The sequence below is a fragment of the Mustela lutreola genome, chromosome 6 (genome assembly GCF_030435805.1).
Source record: "Mustela lutreola isolate mMusLut2 chromosome 6, mMusLut2.pri, whole genome shotgun sequence".
NCBI classification, from domain to species: Eukaryota; Metazoa; Chordata; class Mammalia; order Carnivora; family Mustelidae; genus Mustela; species Mustela lutreola.
This window is the reverse complement of record NC_081295.1, coordinates 96,334,019-96,356,438: the sequence shown is the minus strand read 5'-3', so window position 1 is coordinate 96,356,438 and position 22,420 is coordinate 96,334,019. Positions and strand designations below refer to the sequence as shown.

General features: G+C 42.3%; 1 protein-coding gene across 1 annotated transcript; it reads right to left on the bottom strand.

The window, feature by feature from the left end:
* Positions 1-11,465: 11,465 nt before the first annotated feature.
* LOC131834078 (uncharacterized protein C6orf141-like) lies at positions 11,466-17,446 on the bottom strand. Its single transcript, XM_059178207.1, has one exon. The coding sequence runs from the start codon at positions 17,354-17,356 to the stop codon at positions 16,751-16,753; it is 606 nt and encodes a 201-aa protein (XP_059034190.1). The 5' UTR covers positions 17,357-17,446; the 3' UTR covers positions 11,466-16,750.
* Between the last annotated feature and the right edge of the window lie 4,974 nt (positions 17,447-22,420).

Sequence of the window (22,420 nt, the reverse complement as noted above, 5' to 3'; positions counted from 1 at the left end):
CGAACTCCACTAAGTGAGGAAATCATGTTGTCCAGGCCAGTCAGCCAGCTAGTTGAGAAAAAATTGAAGTCTAAGTGGGGTGCTATTCTATAATCCTTCCAGAAATAACGGTGTCATTCCCACTACTGCATGCATGACATGTGTGTATTTAACTTACTTTGTTATTTTTTTATTCTTTCAGCTTTTCAGTATGTTTCTTGTTTAGGGGTTCCTCCTAAAAAGTCATAAGACAGTACTCAGGAATAGAGATGAATTATTTGCTTTTATAAGGATGACCTTCCTAGATCATCAGCATGACATTGACAAAATGATCCAAGAAGTTTCACTGATGTCTTTTTGGTAAGACAGCAGGAGGTAATGGTGTTACCGTATCGTATTGTTTATTATTTAGTTTAATTAATAGCATCTGGAGGAAAAATATTTCTTGCAAAGAAGAAAAATCATTGGATTCAATTAAGTTAGTAATGGTAGATTTGTACCCTACCAAGAATGCTATTTACTACATTTTCCATTCTTGAATATTTTCCACTGCTTTTCACATCACTCTCTTAAAAAAAAAAAAAAAAAAGATATATAGAAGACTTTGAATGCTAGCTTTTAGAATTAGTACAGCATTTCTTTTATTGTAATCTTGAAAATGTGTTTCAATTGATGACCCCAAGAAAGATTATTTAATGCCATTTTTTTTTTAAAGAAACAACGTTGGGCACATTGTAATCACTCAGTCAAAAACTAATTTCCAAAAGGGCAAACAGCTTTTCCCATTGTTAGAATTATTTATTACCATTAGCATCCAGGATGTGCTTTATTTTAAAATTCTGGACAGCATCCTCCTAATAAAAATAAATAAACAAATAAATAAATATTAAAAGAAAAATTCACTCTATTGAGAAAAGAATGGCAAGCTTTTTGCTTTATAAATTCATGTTACGTTATCTGCTATGATTGTCAAGTATAAAATTTTTTCATCACTCATGATTCCTTTTCCCCTTTCAGGAGAAAGATACATCTACTGCTTATTTCAGTGATGAAAATTTGGTGGCACTTGTTACTAACCTGTTTGTGGCTGGTACAGAGACCACAGCCTCCACGCTACGCTGGGCACTACTGCTCATGTTGCGATATCCTAAAGTCCAGAGTAAGTCTCTTAAGATTCAGGCCATTGCCTGAAGGAAGGACTCGAAAATCTCTTAGGATGGAAAAAGCAGAATTCTGCAGCCACCCTGGATACCTTTAATTTATACTCCTGAGACAGTGTGTCCTTTAGTTTCCTTTGGACATAAGAAAGTAGATTTTGCTCTCCAAGCTTCCTGAGACGGTCAACAGGTGTCAACTCTTTGCAGGTGTCACTCCATGCAGGTCCCCAAAGGGGCCTCAGGAATAAGATCTAGGTGTACAAACAGTGCAGAAAAAAATGGGTCAGAAACTCAGAGAGCATGGAAGGAAAACTGAGAAGATTGTTCCAATATCTCTCCCCCCACCTCTAATCAGTGCATTTTGTCCAGAAAAGGTCTGTGATGAGATCACCAAAGTTGTGGGGTCAGCCCAGCCTCGAATTGCACATCGAACTCAAATGCCATACACAGATGCCGTCATTCACGAAGTACAGAGATTTGCTAATATCCTGCCCACAAGCTTACCTCATGCAACAACCACAGATGTGATGTTTAAAAATCACTATATTCCTAAGGTAAGGGTTTAAAAGGGGAAATGAGGGGAGAGGGAAAGGATGTCAGCTGCTCAAAATCACAGAAGCACTGAAATAAGCCGCTGCAGGCAATCTCAGCCTGCCTTTCTTCCCGTCCTCGCCTGCTTCTCTCTCCCCCCTTCCCTTTTTCCTCCTTTTCTCCCTCCCTACCGTGCAATAAAAGGTAACTGAGTGTGTCAGAGTGTATGTGCACAGAATAGGTGGTAATTACTCTGCACAAGGTATTATAAAAGATTATTATTTCCATGCGGTATCTGAGGAAACTGAGGTTCAGAGAGTTCAAGCGAGGTGGGTGGGTAAGGGGCCCAGATCGCGGGAAAGACTCGCTGCCTCTTCAAGCTGGTTTTCCCCATGCAGGGCCCCCGACAGCATCACCCCCAGCCCCGTGTCCCTCCTCACACAGAAATACGCTCGGGCCCTCTGCTTCTCAATCTTGAGTCCCCTAAAGGCATTCCTGTGCTTCCCCTGGCAAACTGAAGTATGGTAGATCTTTGCTAAAAGTACACCGAAGGCAGAAATTGGCTTAGGATCAGAGCATGTCCATAGCGCTAATTCTTTTCCTTAAAGCTTCGCCGGGTCAGTGCTTCTGGGCCCATCTCTGTGTGAATCCACAGGGACCACTGGTTACGTGACCGCACTCCCCATACCATCACTTGCTACCCTGTGCGTACCCTACAAACAGGGGGCAACATTCATCTTTGGAGTTTCTCTTCCTAGCATGCATTAAACACATTGTTGGATTGAATTAATCAGATTAGTAGCTGATGAAAACAAATAAAACCAATACCAAAAAGAAGAAAAAGAGACCTCCCCCCCCCACCCAAGGAAGCTATAATAATGGCATGATTTGGGTTCTAGTTCTCTATCTGGCTGCAAGCTAGGGAGAGCACTGTTACCAGAGCTTTGCAGGTACAGGGGGTCTCACATGCCCACCATGCTGCTGGCAGCTAGGTCCCTCGCTTTCACTGAGCTCCAGTGGAAATAATCTAGCACAGTTGTTCTGAGGAGGAAATATCCACACTGCCCAGGTAAATATAAATAAAAAAGAAAGAAACAGGGTGTCTGGGTCAGGGTTTCAGTCCTTAGGTGTCTGCCTTCCCCTCAGGTCGTCATCCCAGGGTCCTAGGATAGAGCCCTGAATCGGGCTCCCTGCTCAGAGGGAAGCTTGCTTTCCTTCTCCCTCTCCCCCTGCTTGTGTTCTCTCTCTTGCTGTCTCTATCAAATAAATAAATAAAATCTTAAAAAAAGAGAGAGAGAGTAACAAAGTAAGTTATAAATAAAACACTTTAAAGCCGTTGTTTGGTTTTGGTGACTCAACAGCTATACAGATTCATGCACTGAAACAGCTAAACCCAATGACAGTACTGCGAAGCTTTCTAGAGGAAGCTGTGATTAACTACAGTGAATTGTGAACACTGTTCTTAATGGAGGGGCAGTTTTTTCTTCCCACTATTATAGTTTGAGTTTTCAGAGTGCTCTACCTGTATCAAGTTACAATTCCTTTCCTTGATTGTCTTGGTTGTCTCAGAGTACATGGTGAGCTGTGGAAGGGCCGGGGCAACTGATATTTGGGAATTTGCTTTGGTGGGCTTGTTCAGTCTAGTTTGTCCCCTGTCACAGTCCCTAGAGGTATAAGAGAAAAACCTCACTGAGCCTGCACCAGGGTCTGTCCTACATACTGCTGCATCTAAGGCTCACAAGTCACCCCATGAGGGTTATTTAATTCCCTTCATATAAATGTAGAAACTGGGATTATATCAAGAGTTAAATCATGTGCCATTATCTCATAGCAAACACAGAACTAAGTAAAGAATTTTTCTGGTTCTGAGTCCAAAGCTTGTGTTTTTTAGGACGTATCGAATAAAAAAGTGGTTGAGTAAGTGAATGTTCTACACCAATCCCAAACCCCTCCTCTTCCCTCTTCTTCCCTCTTCTTCCAGAACACACCGCTTCTGAAAAATTACCAACAAGACCTTCACACATTTTTCAAGAGTTGCTTGTTAAAGAAGGAATATAATCTCTGTCATTAATAGCACTTCTGTTTCTAGAGCACCGAGGTCATCACTTTGCTGACCTCTGTACTTCGGGGCCAAACACAGTGGGAAAAGCCAGACACATTTAATCCTGAGCATTTCCTGACTTCCACTGGAAAGTTTGTCAAGAAAGACGCTTTCATCCCTTTTTCAGCGGGTAAGGTCTCGCCTTTGAGACAGGTGGCTTGAGAAATCTGGAGAGATTTGGCCTTGTCTGATGACTGTACTTAGGTTTTGTATTTTTTTTTTTCCATGTGGCACTAAACGTCAGAAATATGGGAGAGTAGAAAGGGCCTTTCCTCCCCAGGCTTTAAATTGGCTGTAAGACATTAGGCATTAGAATGGCATTTTCTTAGGGAGTCCCTGAAGATTCCTTGTAGCTGAGGCTAGGGTAGAGCTTTGAGAATTTGAGGAGAAAGTTAAGCATGGGGACAGTGGATAGCCCACTTCACTCCAACCAGACAAACTTTGCTTGCTTGATTTATTAATTGATTGATTGATTTGACTCCATGCCCAGTGTGAAGCCCACTGCAGGGCTTGAACTCAGGACCCTGAGGACCAAGCATTGGTGGCCTGACTGAGCCAACCAGGCACCCCTGAAAAGCTTTGCTTTAATATGTATAAATGCCAGTGTTACTCTTAGAATTTCTTGGGTAGGGGAGGGAGGGAGGTGGTTTAAGATTAGGGAAGAGAGAAGAGCTTTCCACTAGAGTACATTTTGGAATCCAGGGAACTAAATGAATTTATCCTATAATTTTCTGGCTTCATAAGAACCTGAAATGAACTCTCCATTCCTAGAAAAGACTCCTAGCAAAACTACACCATAAGCAGTTTGTCACCTTGTACCTTTCCACTTACACAAACAATAGGTTAGCATTCACTCCATATACCCATTCAGGAATAGGTAAACAGCAGTCACCCAAAGGATAGACTTTTCTTACCTACTGATAACTAAGGGATACAGAGAGATACAAAGTACAATACATTCTTCTAATTTTTACACACAAATACACGGAGGATTATACACGAGGAAACAGCACATGTATTTATGACTTCTACTTTAAATAAAAACATAATATCACATCTGGAACTGGAGTTAAAGGAAATGAAAAATAATCCACATTTACTTCACAGTGCTATGAATTCGATTTTTATTATGTTTCCTTGCATTAGATTTTGAAGAAAAAAAAAAAGCCATGGAAACATAAACAATGATCTCTGGAGGGCACTTCAGCTACATCTAATTCCAAACCTTCACTTTACAAGTGAAAAGATAGAGCAATTACTTTATCATACATAAATTATATTTTCCCTAGAGTCATCTATCAAATCTTGGATTTACTGATGTTTAGAGAGCAGAAACAATGTTCCCCTTGACACCCCCTTGTCTCCATGCACAACAATTACTGTTTTTTTCTGACCAACTGTGCCTCCAGGTCCTTCCTGGTTTCTCACACACCTGGGCTTAGAGGCTTCTTTGGACTCTGAGACAAGCAGCAAATAGTCCAGATTTTTGCAGAGCGGCCCATCTTCAAACAAGTTTGGCAAAGTATATCTCAGGAATTCCAAACATCTCCAGATATACTGTTTGTGTATGTGTTTCCTGCTTTAGGAAATCTGGGAGTAGTGATACTGTTTAATCATAGACAAACAAATGGGAACATATTTAAAATATAACAACCAGGGCGCCTGGGTGGCTCAGTGGGTTAAGCCGCTGCCTTCGGCTCAGGTCATGATCTCAGAGTGCTGGGATCGAGTCCCGCATCGGGCTCTCTGCTCAGCAGGGAGCCTGCTTCCCTCTCTCTCTCTCCGCCTGCCTCTCTGTCTACTTGTGATTTCTCTCTGTCAAATAAATAAATAAAATCTTTAAAAAAAAAAAAAATATATAACAACCACAAAACCATCACAATAAGAAAAAATATCATAAAGGCAATGTTGAGTGCAAAGTCCTCACATTCATCCTTACTTACTGCATTAAGATAGACATCTTGCTCTCTGGTGGGCTTATTTGATCTTTGATCACAATCACTCAACTAATATTGCACACAGAATTTCTTTTTAAGATCAACAAGATCATTTCCTATGTTTTCACCTATATATCCTTAAAAATAAACTAAAACAAGACATGCTTTGTTTTGTTTACCTTAACTGAATAAACCTAAATATAGGGTAGATAATTCACATCCTAAGTTGCATTATTTATCATCCATTAGATGACACCACTCAATCGTACATGTTGCTCTTGGCAAGTGGGAAGATCTGATCCCAAAAGCTAGATTAGTGTTCCTTCATGGGCTCCCTCAACACCCTATCATAACTTGTGACACTGTATAATACTCACCTAGTTCTTTGTTGGGCTCACCTACTGGGTAGTGAACCCTCCCTGAGCAATAGTCTCAGAGCCAAGCTAAATTAAATATCTGTATCTCCTTGACATTGCACATACATCGATGGACTGAATTGTTAGCATTTATTTAGTAAACATTTTCCAACAAAGAGACGTACTATACATTCCCTTTCACCCCTAAAAATCCTGCCTTGGTAGTAGACATCGTGAAAAACTGCCCCCCACTATCCTTTGTGGTGTTCATCTATTTCCTGGAAGTCCCATTTAAACCCAAGTGTTACTTTCCTTGAGATGTAAAATATCTAGATTCCGATATTTTTCAGAACGTTGAAGTCTTTTGTGACTCAGTACCCTTGAGAGCTATCTTCCAAATTACATAAACCAACAACAAAGGAAATCTAACTGAACTCTCTTGTTTCAATAAAAACTTACCTAGAACACTTCCTTCCTCAATTTTATAGACTCCACTTTTCAGATATCTTGACATTTTCCCCAATAAGTCATGTTTCAAGAGTAATACAAACCGGGACACCTAAGTGGCTCAGTGGGTTAAAACGTCTGCCTTTGGCTCAGGTCATGATCTCAGGGTCCTGGGGTTGAGCCCCGCATAGGGCTCTCTGCTCCGCAGGGAGCCTGCTTCCTCCTCTCTCTCTCCCTGCCTGTGATCTCTGTCAGTCAAATAAATAAGTAAAATCTTTAAAGGAAAAAAAAAAGTAATACGAACCAAGTGTCTTGTCTTAAAATGCTTCATGTGTTTTCAGAGGCTACGTAGACCCAAGTCTTGGGTAAATAGACTTGGGTCTACGTAGCCTCTGGCCTCAGGTCTTAGGGTCCATATCTCATGTTCTAGGCTCAGGTCAGAGCCAAATAATTTTAGCCCTGATATACATCATGACCCTTCCACATCCCACCACATCTTTGCTGGCTGACTTCTTCTCACCCTGGCCACAAGAGCTGAGATACAAAGCTCTCATAAAGCAGGAGACCTCCCTGACCCTTCAAATTATATTGGGTACCTTCACTATCTATTCTCATGACACACTAGGCTTTACCCTTACATTTTTCACACTGAACTGTTAATGTTTGTTTAGCTGCTTATTTCCCTCATAGGGGGCAGTTATGGGGGACATATGTACTTGGGTACATATGTACTTGATTTTGTTTTTCCAGGGCTTTGGCAGAGCCCATGAGGCCCAGAAGAGGCTACAGCACTAATCCACACATTCTAAAGTAGGAGAAATCAATGTGGACAGCTTTTGTCTCTCACCAGATTGTGTTTGCTTTTTGTGCTCCTATGTCTCAAACCCTACACTGCGTCTCTCTCCAGGGCGCCGGATGTGTGCTGGTGAGTCACTAGCCAAGATGGAGCTTTTCCTGTTCTTCACCAGCCTCATGCAGAAGTTCACCTTCCTGCCACCACCCCCCGGGGTCTCCCATCTGGACCTGGACCTAACCCCAGACATTGGCTTCACCACTCGACCAATGCCTCACAAGCTACGTGCCCTGCCCAAGGCTTAGGCTCTGCATTGCAAGCAGCAGCCCCTGTTCTTAATGGGGTCCGTCACACCAACTCCCCTTTGCTACATTTCGCCAGACGTGATATTCTGCCAAGCACTTCAGCTTTATTTAAACAGTCAGCCACATCATTGCCAAGAGTTCTCATGTTAGGTCAGACTGGGTTCCTGGACTAATCAACGCAGTAGAGCCTCCTTGCAGTCATTCTCTAAGACAGAACGTGTGACAACTAGAATCTTCACTTCCTTCTCTAAGGTCTTTCTTTCCAACCAAAACCGTCCTTTTCCTCCAAGCCATATGAGACATCTAAGTATCACCAGTCGGTAGTTTTAGTTGGTTCAGGCAGGATGACTAGAGAATGCTTTGTCCCAATATGCCCATGAACATTTTCAAAACTGCAATGAAGAAAATTCAGCTTTTAAGTGAGGATCCCACTAAACATAAGATATAGAAGACATTGGTTTCATTCTGTGACTCACCAAAAAAGGGTGGTTAACAACGGAGAATTGCTTATGAGTCCTGCCAGTTTGCTGAGGTCGGCAAGTGATTGCTCCTGTTCCTCCCTTAACTGGGATTTGCAGACCTCACTTGCCAGCACCCAGTGCCCTGAAGTCCCAGCGAGGGCATATGCAAGGCATGGATGCAGAGTAACAAAATCATTGTCAGTTCCCCTGAGACACAAAGCATTTTCAGCCTTTATGAATTATCTCCCCATCATCAACATAAGTGTTTCTCTTCTGCTCTTATCTGATCCCTGTCAAAGCAAAACTAGCACTAGATAAAGTTAATCCACCCAGCAAGACTTTGAGGCTATTGTCATAGAGAAAAGACACCAGAACTTCATCTGAACTCAAATCCACTGGAACACGGACTGATGGGAAGAGTTTTTAAATGTTGTGATGACTTAGAAAACATGTTAGTGGGGAGGTTGCTCTAAGGCCTGTGACCCCTACACTGAGTTACTCCTTAATTGGCACATATTTTTCTTTAGGATTAGGCCATTGATGTTTGCTACTTGGCCTCCACTGAAGCTGGGCTCCTCCCCTTCCAACAGAGACAAGGAGATAGGGTAGCTGACTTCCTTGATGACCCCATTGCAAAGGGATGGGTCCAGGTATCCTTGAGAAAGAACTTTTTGGGCTATAAAATGGTTCAGAGTTTGTTTTTCATTTTTGTATGTTTGTTTGTTTAAGATTTACAAGTCAGAGGGGCAGAGAAATAATTTACAAGTGAAGTTTTCTCAACTAAATGGCCTAAGAAAATGTAGTCACAGCCTGGAGCCAGGAAAAAGCTCCCTAAAATTTAGGCAACCTGAGAGGAATGTAAAGTCCTTCCTGGTCATTCCCAAAGCAGCATTTTCTACAGAACTTTTTTACAATGAGTCAGATGGGAGATACTCAGCTTCCCTGACTTTGTTGACCTAATAGGCAAAATCATCAGTGACAGAGAAATGGGACCTGCTAATTTTAATTTATTGTTTGATTACATTCAAATGCAGGTAGCTACACCTTCTGAGTTGCCCTCAGTACCTAACTGGTGTTCAGTAACATATCAGTGAATTCACATGAATTGGTGGACTCCTTTCTCTCATGAGGGAAACAGAAACAGTTCTGATTAGAGGGCAGGAAATCTTGAATTTTAATTCCAACCCGTTTAGTCCCCCATGTTTGAGACTTCATGACCACATGTCAGCAGTGGCATACATGGTGAATCTGGCCCTAAAAGGAAGATAATCTTTAAAACCAGTATGAGACAAGAATGTTCGGCAATAATCATAAAGTAAAACAATTAACTAATCCTTTGGTTAGTCTGATATAATAATCATTTATGTAAAAATCTGTCAAGTAACTAATAAGTAAATTTTAATAAAATTGAAGTGTCTGCAACAGAAACAACTACTAAATTATACCACCCAGGTAGTGTTTTATTTTCTTGATTCACTCTTTAGTTTTAAAATAACGAATAAAAAGTGAATTTAATGTTAACTATGTTATCTGAATCCAGTTTACGTCTGAACTAAATCTGCACTTGTCCAACAGAAAATAGTTTCCTTATTTTAAGTTTTATTTAAATTTAATTTACATTCAATTAACTTTCAATTTAATGTTTCCTTATTTTAAATTTTATATATAATGTCACATACAATGTCAGAATTGAAGAAACTGAATGTCATTTTCCTAATCAATTGCTGTATGTAATCCTATATAATGTTTATACTGAATCTTGAAATGCAAGAATATACACAGGTTGGAAACACAAAGTGCACTCTGAGTGCGTTCAGGAGATTCTGAACCCTTAGGAATTTACTCTCAAAATGAACAGATGTAGTTGATTCCACATGTGTGTGAGAGAGATATTAGAGGGAAAACAGGGAAAAGATTTTTAAATTATCTTCCCCTTAGGGGCGCCTGGGTGGCTCAGCTGGTTGAGCATCCAACGCTTTGTTCAGGCTCAGGTCATGATCTCAGTGTTGTGAGATCTGTCAAGTCCCCTTTTGGACTCCATGCTGGGTTTGAAGCCTGCTTGGGTTTCTCTTTCTCACTGTCCCTCTGCCTCTACCACCCCTAAACCCAAAATTCAAAAAATAAAAATAAATTATCTTCCTCATTAAAAAAAAAAAAGAAAAATTTTAACGTGTTACTTTCAAGCTTACATCTCTATTATTAAAATTCAAACAGTAATCAGGAAGTTTTAAGACTTTAGATCAACCAAAAAAAAAAAAAAAAAAACCAAATTATATCAACAAGAGGTTTTTTTCAGAAAGGAGTACTGTATCACTAAGCACTTGGTATTGATAAAAGCAGACTTTTAGTCCAGCTTTATCACTGTTTTACGATCTCCGAAGATGACACATGGCTTGTATTTTGCTCCTGGGAGAAATCCTGAGCACTACCTAGTCCTTGACATGCCATTCGATACAGGTCACAGAATCTCCTTTCTTCCACTCCAACATTTTGATCATAGACTTATTTTACTTAAACATTTGCACATTTTCCCACTCAGTTATATGGGGATAGAAAGACTGTATAACCTGATGTCATATTGTAAGCTAATTCTTTAATTAAAAAAAAAAAAAAAAAAAGGAAAGAAAGAAAAGAAAAGAAAAAAGAAGGACGAGTAGCCTGAACCTCATAAACCCAGGAAACTGGATTAATATTGAGGCTGGCATGGGAAGTCCACAGGCATTGCTGAGGCTTTTCTTTGAGACATGGAGACCAGCTGTCTGAAACAATCAATCTTTACCAAAGTTGACTCTGTAGTCCTCCCTGAAAATTCTCTTGGTTTAGGAAAAATTATTTGTGCCCATTGTACCCTCCAACCCTTCTCCCATGTAAGTTGAATTTGGAAATTTAATTATACCATATATCCACTGACCTAGTCAGCTTTCAAAATTACCTCAAAGTTGGGGTCCTGCATGGCTCAGTCGGCTGAGCAACAGTCTCTTGCTTTCAGCTCAGGTCATGATCTAAGAGTCTTGAGCTCTGCACTCTGCAGGGAATCTGCTGGAGATTCTCTCCCTCTGCCCCTCTCCCTGCTCATTTCTCCCTCTCTCTCTAAAATAATAAATAAAATAAGGATAATCCAGTGGGTATAGAATAAGCTTTAAAACTCAGGGTTTGGGGTCTGAGGCACATTGTCCAACAAACCAGCCTTAAGATTAGACTTACGCCCCCAACAGCCTCAGTGACCACTGGGTAATACCCATGCCTAGGTAGATCACATAAAAAGCGTTTCTTGCTAGCCCACCACCAGCTTCTCCATGCTAACAGCTTCTCAAGCTAACAGCCTGAGCTTCCCACCAGAGCAGATATGAACCCTTCCTTTTTTCACTACTGTAAAAGAAAAATTGTACCAGACAGAATTGAGCAGGCAAGGAAAAATTTATTCAAGACTTTTTATAAATAAATTGAAGCAATTATTGCAATAGGAGACAGAGACTGAATTAATCCATCTTGTTGATTAATTGATACTTATTGAGGTGGGCTCTTCCATCTCCCAGAGACTGGAAGTTAGGGACCCTGTCTTTCTTGATTACATTTCCAAGAGATTGCTCCCAGACCCTGGAGAAAGACATTCCTTTGATGAGGAACAGACAAGAAGTTGAAAGATTTACATGCCAATAAGGCAAAGAATGAATTTGCAATTGCATGTTTTTAAAGAAACCACTCTAGGAGAAGGGAGGGGGAGAAGCAGTCAGAAAGAGACTTGCCCAGTTTAGTCAAGCTGAGGATAGCCTTAAGGTCATCTTGGTCTCTGTCAAGCTTTCTCACCACCCTGCCTGCCTTGCTTCCCTGCCAAGTGCCAAGTGATGTTGGCTGACTCCCTTCCAATACCAAACCAGAACCTCTGTCCGTCCAAGTTTGTGAAGGTTGCAGTTCCCCCAAAAAGTATTCATCCTATCTTACACTTAGAATCTGAATTTGAATTTGAAGTTAATTCCACGCCTTGAAGTGATCAAGTCTACCATTTTGTGGCTAATATTGGCAGCACAGTGAATAAGAACTGTTTCTTCTTCTTTGCAAAGTAAACTGCACTGTTGTCTTCTCTTATCTTCATCTAGCAAGTTTATAAAGATTTACCCTCCCTAATTAAAGAGCTAAGTACTATCTAGAGCTGTAAGCCTGTCAGGGTGTCCAAGAGTCACAGCCTTTGTTTTCTCCCCTGAAGCAGTTTATTCACATTCAAGCTCCGCCTTTCTCCCCACCCTGTCCCCACACATTAGCAGAGAGTGCACACAGCTGGCTGTCCTGACTCAGCCTGCAGAAGTGTGGCAACTGTGCTTTCTTTCCTGACTTCCTGCCCTTCTTCCCTCAAGGCGTTTTTAAACAAGTATTGTCTCCCATTCTGAGACAGTAAAAGAACCACATTTCAGAAACAATTTGAATTCCAATGATCAGTGTTTCATTAGGAAACTTTAGAATAGTAAGACTCTCTCAAAAAAATTATAGTTTTAGAGATCTCCTTGCCGATTCACAAATCAGTATCGATGATTTCACTCTTCTGTAATCTCTAAATGCTTTCCGAATTCTACAAAGTGGGGTAATTTCCATGGCCTTGTCAAAGATCATTAATGAATGGGGAACAGGGAGGAAATGAAAACTTTCTAGTTTTTGTAAGTGATAAAGCAGGACTAAATACAGCACGTATACATCAATGTTTCTCAAACTTTAATGAGAACACCCAGAGTTCTTGTCAGAATGCAAATTCTGATTCAGTAGATCTGGACTGAGGTCTGAGATTAAAAAACATTCTTAGAGATGTTCATGCTCCTGGTTCCCCCTGAATAGTATCCGTATACCTCAGTTTATAATACTCAGATTTTATATATAGCTTATGCCAAGAAAATGTGTGTATATATATATATATATACACATACACATAAAAAAATAGAATAAAATACACATTAAAATAGAGTAAAATACGTAAAACAAGACTGAAAGCATACCAAATATTAAGAGATTTGGGGGAAGGGTGAATTTTCTTTTACTCCCAATTGTCTTTCTTCCTAGCAAAATATTTCCTCAAACTTTTCTGCAATGAGTACAACTTTTTCTTTCAACAGGAAGATTAGTCCCTCTCCTTTTTCATAGGCAAAAAAGCACATTGGGTATTAACAAGAATAAGAACATCAAATCAAATGTATGAATCTCAAAGGCCTTGGAGGTTGTGGACAAAGGTCTTCAGAGAGGTCAACACTTGCCTAATGGCAGTTGTGTGATATTTACCTTATGGTCCCTTGAGTGGCCACATGGCTTCTGGAAATCCTTGCTATGATTCGTGCACCTAAGGCAGTTTTAGATGGTCACATTTTTCCACAAAGCGGAGGTAAGACCAAAGAGCAAAGACCCAGACATTCTCAGAGGTTTATTCATATTGGGAACACTCAGATATCACTTTGGATTCACTCTTAGGACACTGTGAAGGGGAAAGAATGCTCAGCTCCTCTCACAACCAGGTTCTCCTTGGATCAGGAAAACCTGTGAAGTAAATTCAACAGGGCTTCAACTTATTACTTCCTACCAGGGATATACCAGTTTGAAGAAAATCTATTAAGTGCATTACAGGCAGTTAACAAGGAGGTTGGGGAGTGTTTTAAAAATAACTTTCAGGGACACCTGGTTGGCCTAGTCCTTTAAGAGTCTGCCTCCAGCTCAGGCCATGATCCCAAGGTCCAGAGCCTGAGTCCCACATCCCCACATCCTGCTCCTTGCTCAGTGGGGAAGCTGCTTCTCCCTCTGCCTGCTGCTCCCCCAGCTTGTGTACACTCTCTCTGACAAATAAATAAGTAAAATCTTTAACAGATAATAATAAAAATGATTTTTACTTGAGATAAAATTAACCTAAATATATTTGGACTAAAAGAGTTAAGCTGGGGGACGCCTGGGTGGCTCAGTTGGTTAAGCAGCTGCCTTCGGCTCAGGTCATGATCCCAGCGTCCCGGATCGAGTCCCACATCTGGCTCCTTGTTCGGCAGGGAGCCTGCTTCTCCCTCTGCCTGCCATTCTGTCTGCCTGTGCTCGCTCTCTCCCCCTCTCTCTCTCTGATAAATAAATAAAATCTTGAAAAAAAAAAAGTTAAGCTGGAAAAAAAAATGAGTTAAGCTGACTTGAACATTTTTAGCAGAAAGGAGAAAAAATGAAAACTCTGTGTATTCTGTTTTTCTGAGACAACAGGGCATCAGATTTAAAATCCCAGGAGAACAAACCTGATACCTAAGGAAAGTATTTAAACCTTTACTGCCCACAGGGAGCTAAGCAGACTTGAAACCTCCTCAAATACCCTGTCAATCAATGTATACCTTAGGCCTTTGAATCACAGGATAAATATCACAAGACGTGGAGGTCATTGCTAAGAGATTTAAGGATGTATTTACTGATCCATTAAATGCTGGGAAAAGCTAGAGAGAAGTTTTTTCTTTTAGGAATCCAGAAAAGAGTCAATAAAAATCACCAGTTTGGGTTGTACAGAATTTCTTGTGTTGTATGCCTTTGGCTGTTTTTTTTTAATTAAATAAAAGACTAAAGCCTACTTGGGATGAAAGTGAATTAAACAATTACAACACAGCTAACTTTGAGCATTCATTATATGCAAAGTATTATTTTAACTATTTTTCATTTACCATAATCCTAGGGAAAAAACCTTATGAGGTTAATACTATATATTACCTCTACTTAATGAATAAGGACACAGAGGCACACAGAGATTAAGCACTTGCCCAGAGTCACAGTAAGAAGTAGGACAGTTTTGAACACAAGAAGCTAAATTTCCCGGTTGGCCTCCAGAGAGAAGGCAACCAATGATGTATGGGTCCATGTTAAGGAGGCTTTTCTTACTGACTGCATATTCAATGCTCAGTCACCTGGGGGCATATAATGACTCACAACCATATTTACCAAGTCAGGCCTGAAAACCCTGAAAACAGTCTGCCAAGAAGTTTAACCTCACACAAGGGCCAGGCAAAAGTTGTTGGAGGAAAAGATAATTCACTTTATGGGGCCTAAATTATCTTTTCTACAACCAAGTAGAAAAGCACCTCATTTGAACACAAATGAGGTCAGGTGCTGCATTCCTCCCTCAAGTGTGGGTCTCATAGTCTTAAGAACTGCTGCGGTGATCCTCCAGTCAAAAGTTCTGGTGGGACTCCTGAGCATTAAGGCATTTCTAGCACTTCCCATCAACATGAGTCAGAAAACCCAGGATGCCCTATCTTCTTTTGACTCCTTACAGGTAAGTTCCCCTGAAGGCCATTCTCAAACCTTTAGAAGGGAGAAGATCATATTCTTACCTACTTAGTAAGCCTATGCAATTACTACGTTGTGACTTAACTAAGCCACATGACCTCAATACCGAGGTTGGCTCACTGTAAAACAGGGATATATATTTGAGGGCCTTTCAAAACTGAAAGTAAAGAGCACAGAGTGAGGAGTGAGGTAGGGGGTACAGTTCAACAGTTGATTCTTCAAAGGCCAGCGTCCCACTTATTTTGTTAGTTCTTGCAGTAACCAAATACTCCTTCAGCCTGCTCAAGTCAGGAGTTCATCTCTAGAGGGAATGCTTGCTCCTCACAGACCTCCAAACCAGACCACAGCACTTACAGAGGTAATAAAAATGGTGTTTAATAAAAAAGAGGAACAAATAAAAAGACATTTCAGTAGCACCAGAAGAGACTTTTTTCCCCAACAGCATCAAGAGGGATGTATTTTCAATCCAGTTTTAAATACAAATGTTATTAATAAGAAACAATGGGCAGGAATAAGATATACAATTATTTTAGGGCAAACTATAAATCATCTACCTTTAGATAAGACTTATCTGCCAAATTTAAAATAGTAAAAGTAAATAAAAACCAGATAAAAATCATTTTTACTCGACTGGATACTTTGGGGGTAGTAAAGCCCCTTTAAATGGCACTTAACGTTCAAAGTTGGGTCTTCTGTTCTCTTACTCTTCTTTTCCTAGTTTTCTTTCCCCTAACTTTTAATGAAAAAAAGAAAATAATGTGCACATCAGAAAAAAGTTTAAAAAAGGAAAGATTTTGTTTACTTGCTGCTTTATTTTGATTTTCCCATGCCTTTTTACTTTCTTTTTTTAGCTTTAAAACAAGCCTCTCTCTGCAGAGAGCGGACCTCAACCCTCACTTCTAATTTAGGTCCGAAAGAGCGGGGAGGCAGGGAAAGAGATCAATGAATCTGTATTGCAAAGTGAGAATTAACCATAAATAGATTTTCGTATTTCAACAGGCCCACATTTTACCAATTCGAAAATACCTTTCCTTCCCCTCTTCCAATGACTTAGGTCCCCAGACCGTCCCAGTATTTAAGACACAAAGGAGGTACTATGTTGCTCACAGTTCTTCATTCAGTCTGGGGTGTCCCCTGCCTCCCAGCGGCGCTGACCAGCCTCTTAAAACGTCCTCGCTGTCGGCTAATTACAGGCTGGCGCTCCCGGAAGAGCATCTGCTTAAGGATTCGCGCTCATCCACCATCCCGCAGCATTCCTCAGGCTCCTCTTTCCTGTTTTATATCCTCTGGCAATCCAGTCCCTGGGGACCGCGAGGTGATCTCCCCGCAGGTGGACTCGAGGCGTCTCTCCCCATGCGGGAGAGCCCGGGGTTCTCCGCAGTCCTGGCGCCCACAGCCGGGCGCTTCACTCCCTGTTGGTGCGAAAAGTGATCGCGCTCATGGAGTGCTCCTCGGTCCGTGCGGTCATCTGCCCCTTCCTCCATGCAGTCCACAAGACTTCTTCTGTCGCCTGATAGTCCACAATCCGCACGAGCACCGACCTGGGTGGGGCTGCAGGGTCCCGCGGCCGAACTATGAAGGGAGCGTCTACACGGCTGCCCAAAACTCGCTTTTCTCGCGGAAAGAGAGACGGGCCGTCGGGTTCCCAGTCGTCTCCGGCCGCCGGGAAAAGATCGTCCCCACCGGCCACTTCTTCCTGCGCAGGGTCCCGTTGAGTCCCCAGCCACCTCTCTGGGTGCAGAAGGAAGAGCACTTTCTCTCTGACCCAGGGCTCACAGTCCAGGTTCTCAGCCGCCGGGCGGTTCTCCAGAGCCCCGCCTGGGCTTCCACTCGCCCTAGCCTCCGCTGCCGCCCCCGACACCGCGGGATTCCGGCCACCGGGAGCCAGGGCCGCCCCGCGCCCCAGCTTGCGCGAACAGGACCCGGCACGCCCCAGGATGTCCGGAGCGTCCGCGAAATTCGCAGCCCCGCGGGGCCTCGAGGTCCCCATCGGGACAGGAGGCTCATTCATTCGTAGATCCTTTAGGCGGGTCACGCAGCAAACTCCCGCTTAGCTCAGCAGGTCCGGGACAGGTAGGGCTTTTTTTCTTTTTTTTCTTTTTTTCTTCTTTTCTTTTTTTTTTAAGGCCGGCCCCGCCCCCGCCGTGCAGACCCCGCCTCCTGCACCGCCCAGTACAGTCCGCCCAGGCCTTGTTCGCCTTTTAAAGACAAAGGAGCCTGACCTCCCCTCAGTCGCTCCTCCTTTTCCTTCCCACCCTCGCCCGCAGCTCTGCTGGTGTGGTATGGCTCTTCTGTGCCCTCTTGCGCCTTAGCTCTGGTATGGTTTCCACCGTCTGTTCTTGGGTCAGAGGCGCAGAAGACACCCTCGCACAGCGCCCCCTGAAATGCCCGGGACTGTGTGCGCTCTTCCTTTCCATGACGCGCCTCCCAGGTCGAGGAACAAGGAAGTGTTCTGGTTTTGTTTTATTATCTGGTTTAATCAAATTCTTGTAAAAAAGATTTCATGTCCGGTCCAAAGCCATCCCCACCATGCAGCCAAGATTAGCGAGTGTAGATCTAGGGAGCCGACTTTGAGAAAATGGCTTTTGGTTTGTTTGTTCTTCCTTCGGGATGCCAGGACCTGTGGGACAGTGGTTGCTCCTGTCTTCATATGGGTTATAATCAATGTTTACTGCAGGAAGGGATTTATGCTTTGGATAAACAGAAACAAAAAACCAAATCGCTAAATGAACGTCTCCAGGATTTAAAATTTTGTCGTTTATTATTATTATTATTTTTAAGACTTTATTTGATAGAGAGATCACAAGTAGGCAGAGCAGCAGGCCAGGATGGAGGGGTGGGCAGTGCAGGAGCAGGCTTCCCGCTGAGCCAAGAGTCTGATGCATGACTGGATCCCAGGACCCTGAGATCATGACCTGGGCCAGAGGCAGATACTTAACCCACTGAAGCCAGAGGCAGATGCTTAACCCACTGCACCACCTAGGTGCCCCTACATCTTTTTTTTTTTTTTTTTTTTTTTAAGTATCCCTTCACTCCTCCACTCCCTTTCTCTTTAACCCAAGCAGTTAAAAAACTATGTCTCTCAAATTCTGGAAAAAAATAAAAAGTATGCATCTCTGGGCAGACTTTTGGCATCTGTTCATTGGCGAGCACACTGACACACTAACCTTTGGGGTTAATGGGGCAAACTAGCTAATGGAAAATAATGGAGCCTTTTTTGGGATTGCAGGGGGGGACAAGATGGCGGGGAAGTAGGAGGAGGTGCCTTTTCAGCCTGTACCCCAAAGTGAGCTGATTACCTACCAAAGAACTCCATTCACCCATGAAATCAGCCTGAGATCAGAATTATACACGTCTGGATCTCTTCAGTGGCAGAAGATGCCAGTGGGCAGGTAAAGCGGAGTGGGAATGGCAACTGATATCAGAAGATAAACAGAAGGGGGAGGGAGCCACCAGAGGCAAACGGTTGGAAAGTAATACCCCAATATGAGTGAAAGTGCCCTGCGTCTGGGGACCAGCATTAACTTGGAGACTGGTTGAAAGCACTCCAAAAGAGCAAAGGATCACGGGGGGGGGGGGGGGGGGGGGGATTGTGGGAATCCAGTGGCTAGGGACAGGGGCCCTGGTGCTGAGGCAGAGAGAAACCAGCTCTTGGTCCCTACGCCACCAACGCACCAGAGAATGCGTGGATTCTGGCTCCTGTGAGGGGATGGGAGCCAGCCAGTGGGCAGAACGCGCGAGCCCTGCTACAAAGCCTGAGATACGTGCGCACGTCCCTCATGCTCCCCTGAGAGAGTTACAAAGGCCCGGCAGGTGCTCTTTTTTTTTTTTTTTTTTAAAGATTTCATTTATTTATTTGACAGAGAGAAATTACAAGTACAGTGAGAGGCAGGCAGAGAGAGAGAGAGAAGGAAGCAGGCTCCCTGCTGAGCAGAGAGCCCGATGTGGGACTCCATCCCAGGACCCTGAGATCATGACCTGAGCCGAAGGCAGCGGCTTAACCCACTGAGCCACCCAGGCGCCCCCGGCAGGTGCTCTTTGACCCGCGCCATTGTTTCAGAGCCCAAACTCTCCCCTGACAGAGGTGCGGAAAAGCCCAGCCCAGTGCTTTCGGACCTGCGCCCCGTTCTCAGTGCCTGAGACGCATGCGACCCATACCCACCCCTGAAAGAGGTGCCCGCAAGCTGGGCACTCTTAGACCCAGCAAGACCAGGCACTCCCAGCCTGGGCCAGAGGGAAAATCTCAGTGTGCGATCACTGCTTGGAAACTCTCTCATAGTCGGGAGCTCCCTGACAGCCGCCACTGCCTTGGCTTTGGGTACAAGCAGAAGATCCTGCGTCCCCAGGGTCTGCAACTTGGAACCTGCCTTGCCAGCGGCCAAGGGGGAACTTATTTAGGCTCTGCACCCAGACTGAGGCTTTTCTCTGAGAGGGAGATCAGGGTGCAGTTTGTTTTCCTCTAAAACTACAAAAACCATCAAAAACAGTCAAGGTGAGAGAAAAAAAAGTGAAGAAACATAAAACCGCCAGAGAACAAAAGCCTGAAAAAAAAAACCAGTTTCCTCAGAGCCCACCCCCTTAAGGGGGGGCGGGAGGACTTAACTCAGGAAACATCATTGACTGACAACCCACGTGGCAGGCCGCTCCCCCAGAAAACAAACCAAGAAAGAAAAAAAAAAAAAAAAGGACTACAAGAAAACAACCACTACCTCATAGGAAAATTTTTATTTTTCACTCATTCCTACTATTCTGGTTCATTTTCTTTTACACATAGGTAATTTTTTAAACCTATTTACCATCACAGCGAGCTGTACAGTACATCAGATTCTATAATACCCTTCTAACCTGAACTTTTGGATACATACACCTATGTTTTTCTTTTGCATTTTTATTTTTTGAATTCCTCTTTTTTAATTTTAGTTTAGATTAGTCTAATTTATTCCTTTTTTTTAATCCTCTAATATTCATATAGAGTTAAGCTTTTTTGGGATTGCGGGTTCCATCCTTAGTAACAGGTGTTTGTTTTACTAGAAAACGCTCATTGTTTTCATATCTACTTTAGAAAAGTGACTGCTATGATGGAAATTTCTACCCCTATATGAAAGACCAAGTAGTGGGGGGAGATATTTGGGAAGGAGAGGACCTTTTTATGGTTGCCAAGTCATATGTATGTAGGTACCTACATACATACATACATACGTACATACATAAAAATGTATTGAAGGGGTGACAGAATCTAGGTCAGATCTGGCTGACCTTGGGCTGCTTATTGCTAAATGACAAAATTTTTAAGTGTTTTAGATTAGCATTGTTCTAAGCATTCTATATATTTAAATTCATTTATTGTTCACAACAAACTAAGCAAGTCGTACTATTACTATAATCTCCTTGAGAACTTTGAGGAACAGGGAGGCTAATTATTTGTCCAATATCAAGCACCAATAAACAATGGAGTCAGGATTCTAGCATGCTTGAATGCTTCCTCCTGTTTCCAGTCAGTCCCACTTTAACCCTATGACTTCATGTTCTTTTCTGTTCCTTTACTCAACCAGTAATTACTGAATGTGTGATAAATGTCAACAAATATTCTAGATGTTGGAGACTTCTGGGATTATGGGACAAATATGGGACAAAAACTCTTGAAGTTTTCATTCTTCAAACTCTTGTCCAAAAGTAGGATATAATACCTTAACTTTAGTGTACACAAATATCCGCTGAGGATGAATGCCTTACTCTGCTCTGAAAGAGCCTGTTCTTGTAGAGCAGGGGTAGCAGTCAGTATGGATTTTGAGCAAGCCTCCCAGTTATTCTGAGGCTAGTTCTCCATGAACAGCATTTGGAGAAACATCACCAAAAATCTACATAGATAAAGTCTAAGCATTTTTTTTTTTTTTTTTTTTTTTTGCTGCTTTCAAGTGGCAATAACGCCGCATTTTCCTTCCTTGCAGAAATATTGATAGAATTTCAATGGAGGTGTATTTATTTTGAGAGAAATGTAATGTAAACCACAAAATTTATTACTTTTTTTTTTTTTTGGCCTTTGGAGATTGGGTGAGGGATTAGAGTAGGGATGTGAAATGGGGAAAATCTATTTGCTGAGAAATGAAACATTTACCTATCATGTGGCACCTGAATTTCTAGCTGTCGAGAATTTTTTAATGATGCATAAAAGAATTTTCACAGGAAATGCAGAATAAGTTAATCCTCAAAGAGATAAAGTCTAAAAAGGAAATAAAACAGAAAAACAGGCAGTGTGCCTCTAGGATGGTGGTGTCTTCTCTGCTTTAATATCTTAAAGTGCCTAAAAGGCTAAAGTGAACCTTTTTACCCTGTTTACTTTCTCTCTAAATTGCCTCCAATTCCAGCCACTGGCAGGTAGTAAACAATTTCTATACCTGGGATCTAAAAAGTGATGAATGACTATACCCTAGTAAGATCAAAAGAAGCTTGTTATTAATAGCCCAATCTCCCAGGGACCAGCCCCTCCCATGTTGTTTATTAGATTCATAAGTAATTTTTAATCCTAATAATATGTATCACTCTTCATTATTCTAGTATCTTGGTCTTTAGAAGGTATACCCTCCACTGGCAGGCCTAACCCCTAATGTGTCTGTGTCATAGGGTCTTTTGGAAGTAATGAGGGTTAAATGAAGTCATAAGGGTGTGGTCTGATAGGACTCCAGCCTCCTAAGAACAGAGTTCTATTCCTCCTCCCCACATCCCCTGTGAGGACACAGCAAGACAGTGGCCATCTGCAAGTCACGAAGGGAACTCTGGCCAGAACCTGACCATGCTGGCACCCCAATATTGGACTTTTGACCTCCAGAACTGTGGGAAAATAAATATCTGTCATTGAGCCACTCAGTCCATGGCATTTGGTTATAGAAACCTAAACTGACTAGTGTACCAACTTGAAATGATTTAAGGAAAATAGGTTTTATCATAAGGATATTGTTAAGAAGAAGAGCTCATAGAAAAGCGACAGGAAGGTAGGCCGTGGGGGGAGAGGCCAGCTCCTGGCAAGCGGCAGAATAACGGAACACTAAATCAGGATTTTTAAAAGTCTGCTCCACTG

Bases quoted from the DNA above. Each gene is read 5' to 3' on its own strand.
- LOC131834078 (XM_059178207.1), bottom strand. From the start codon at position 17,356: ATGAATGAGCCTCCTGTCCCGATGGGGACCTCGAGGCCCCGCGGGGCT.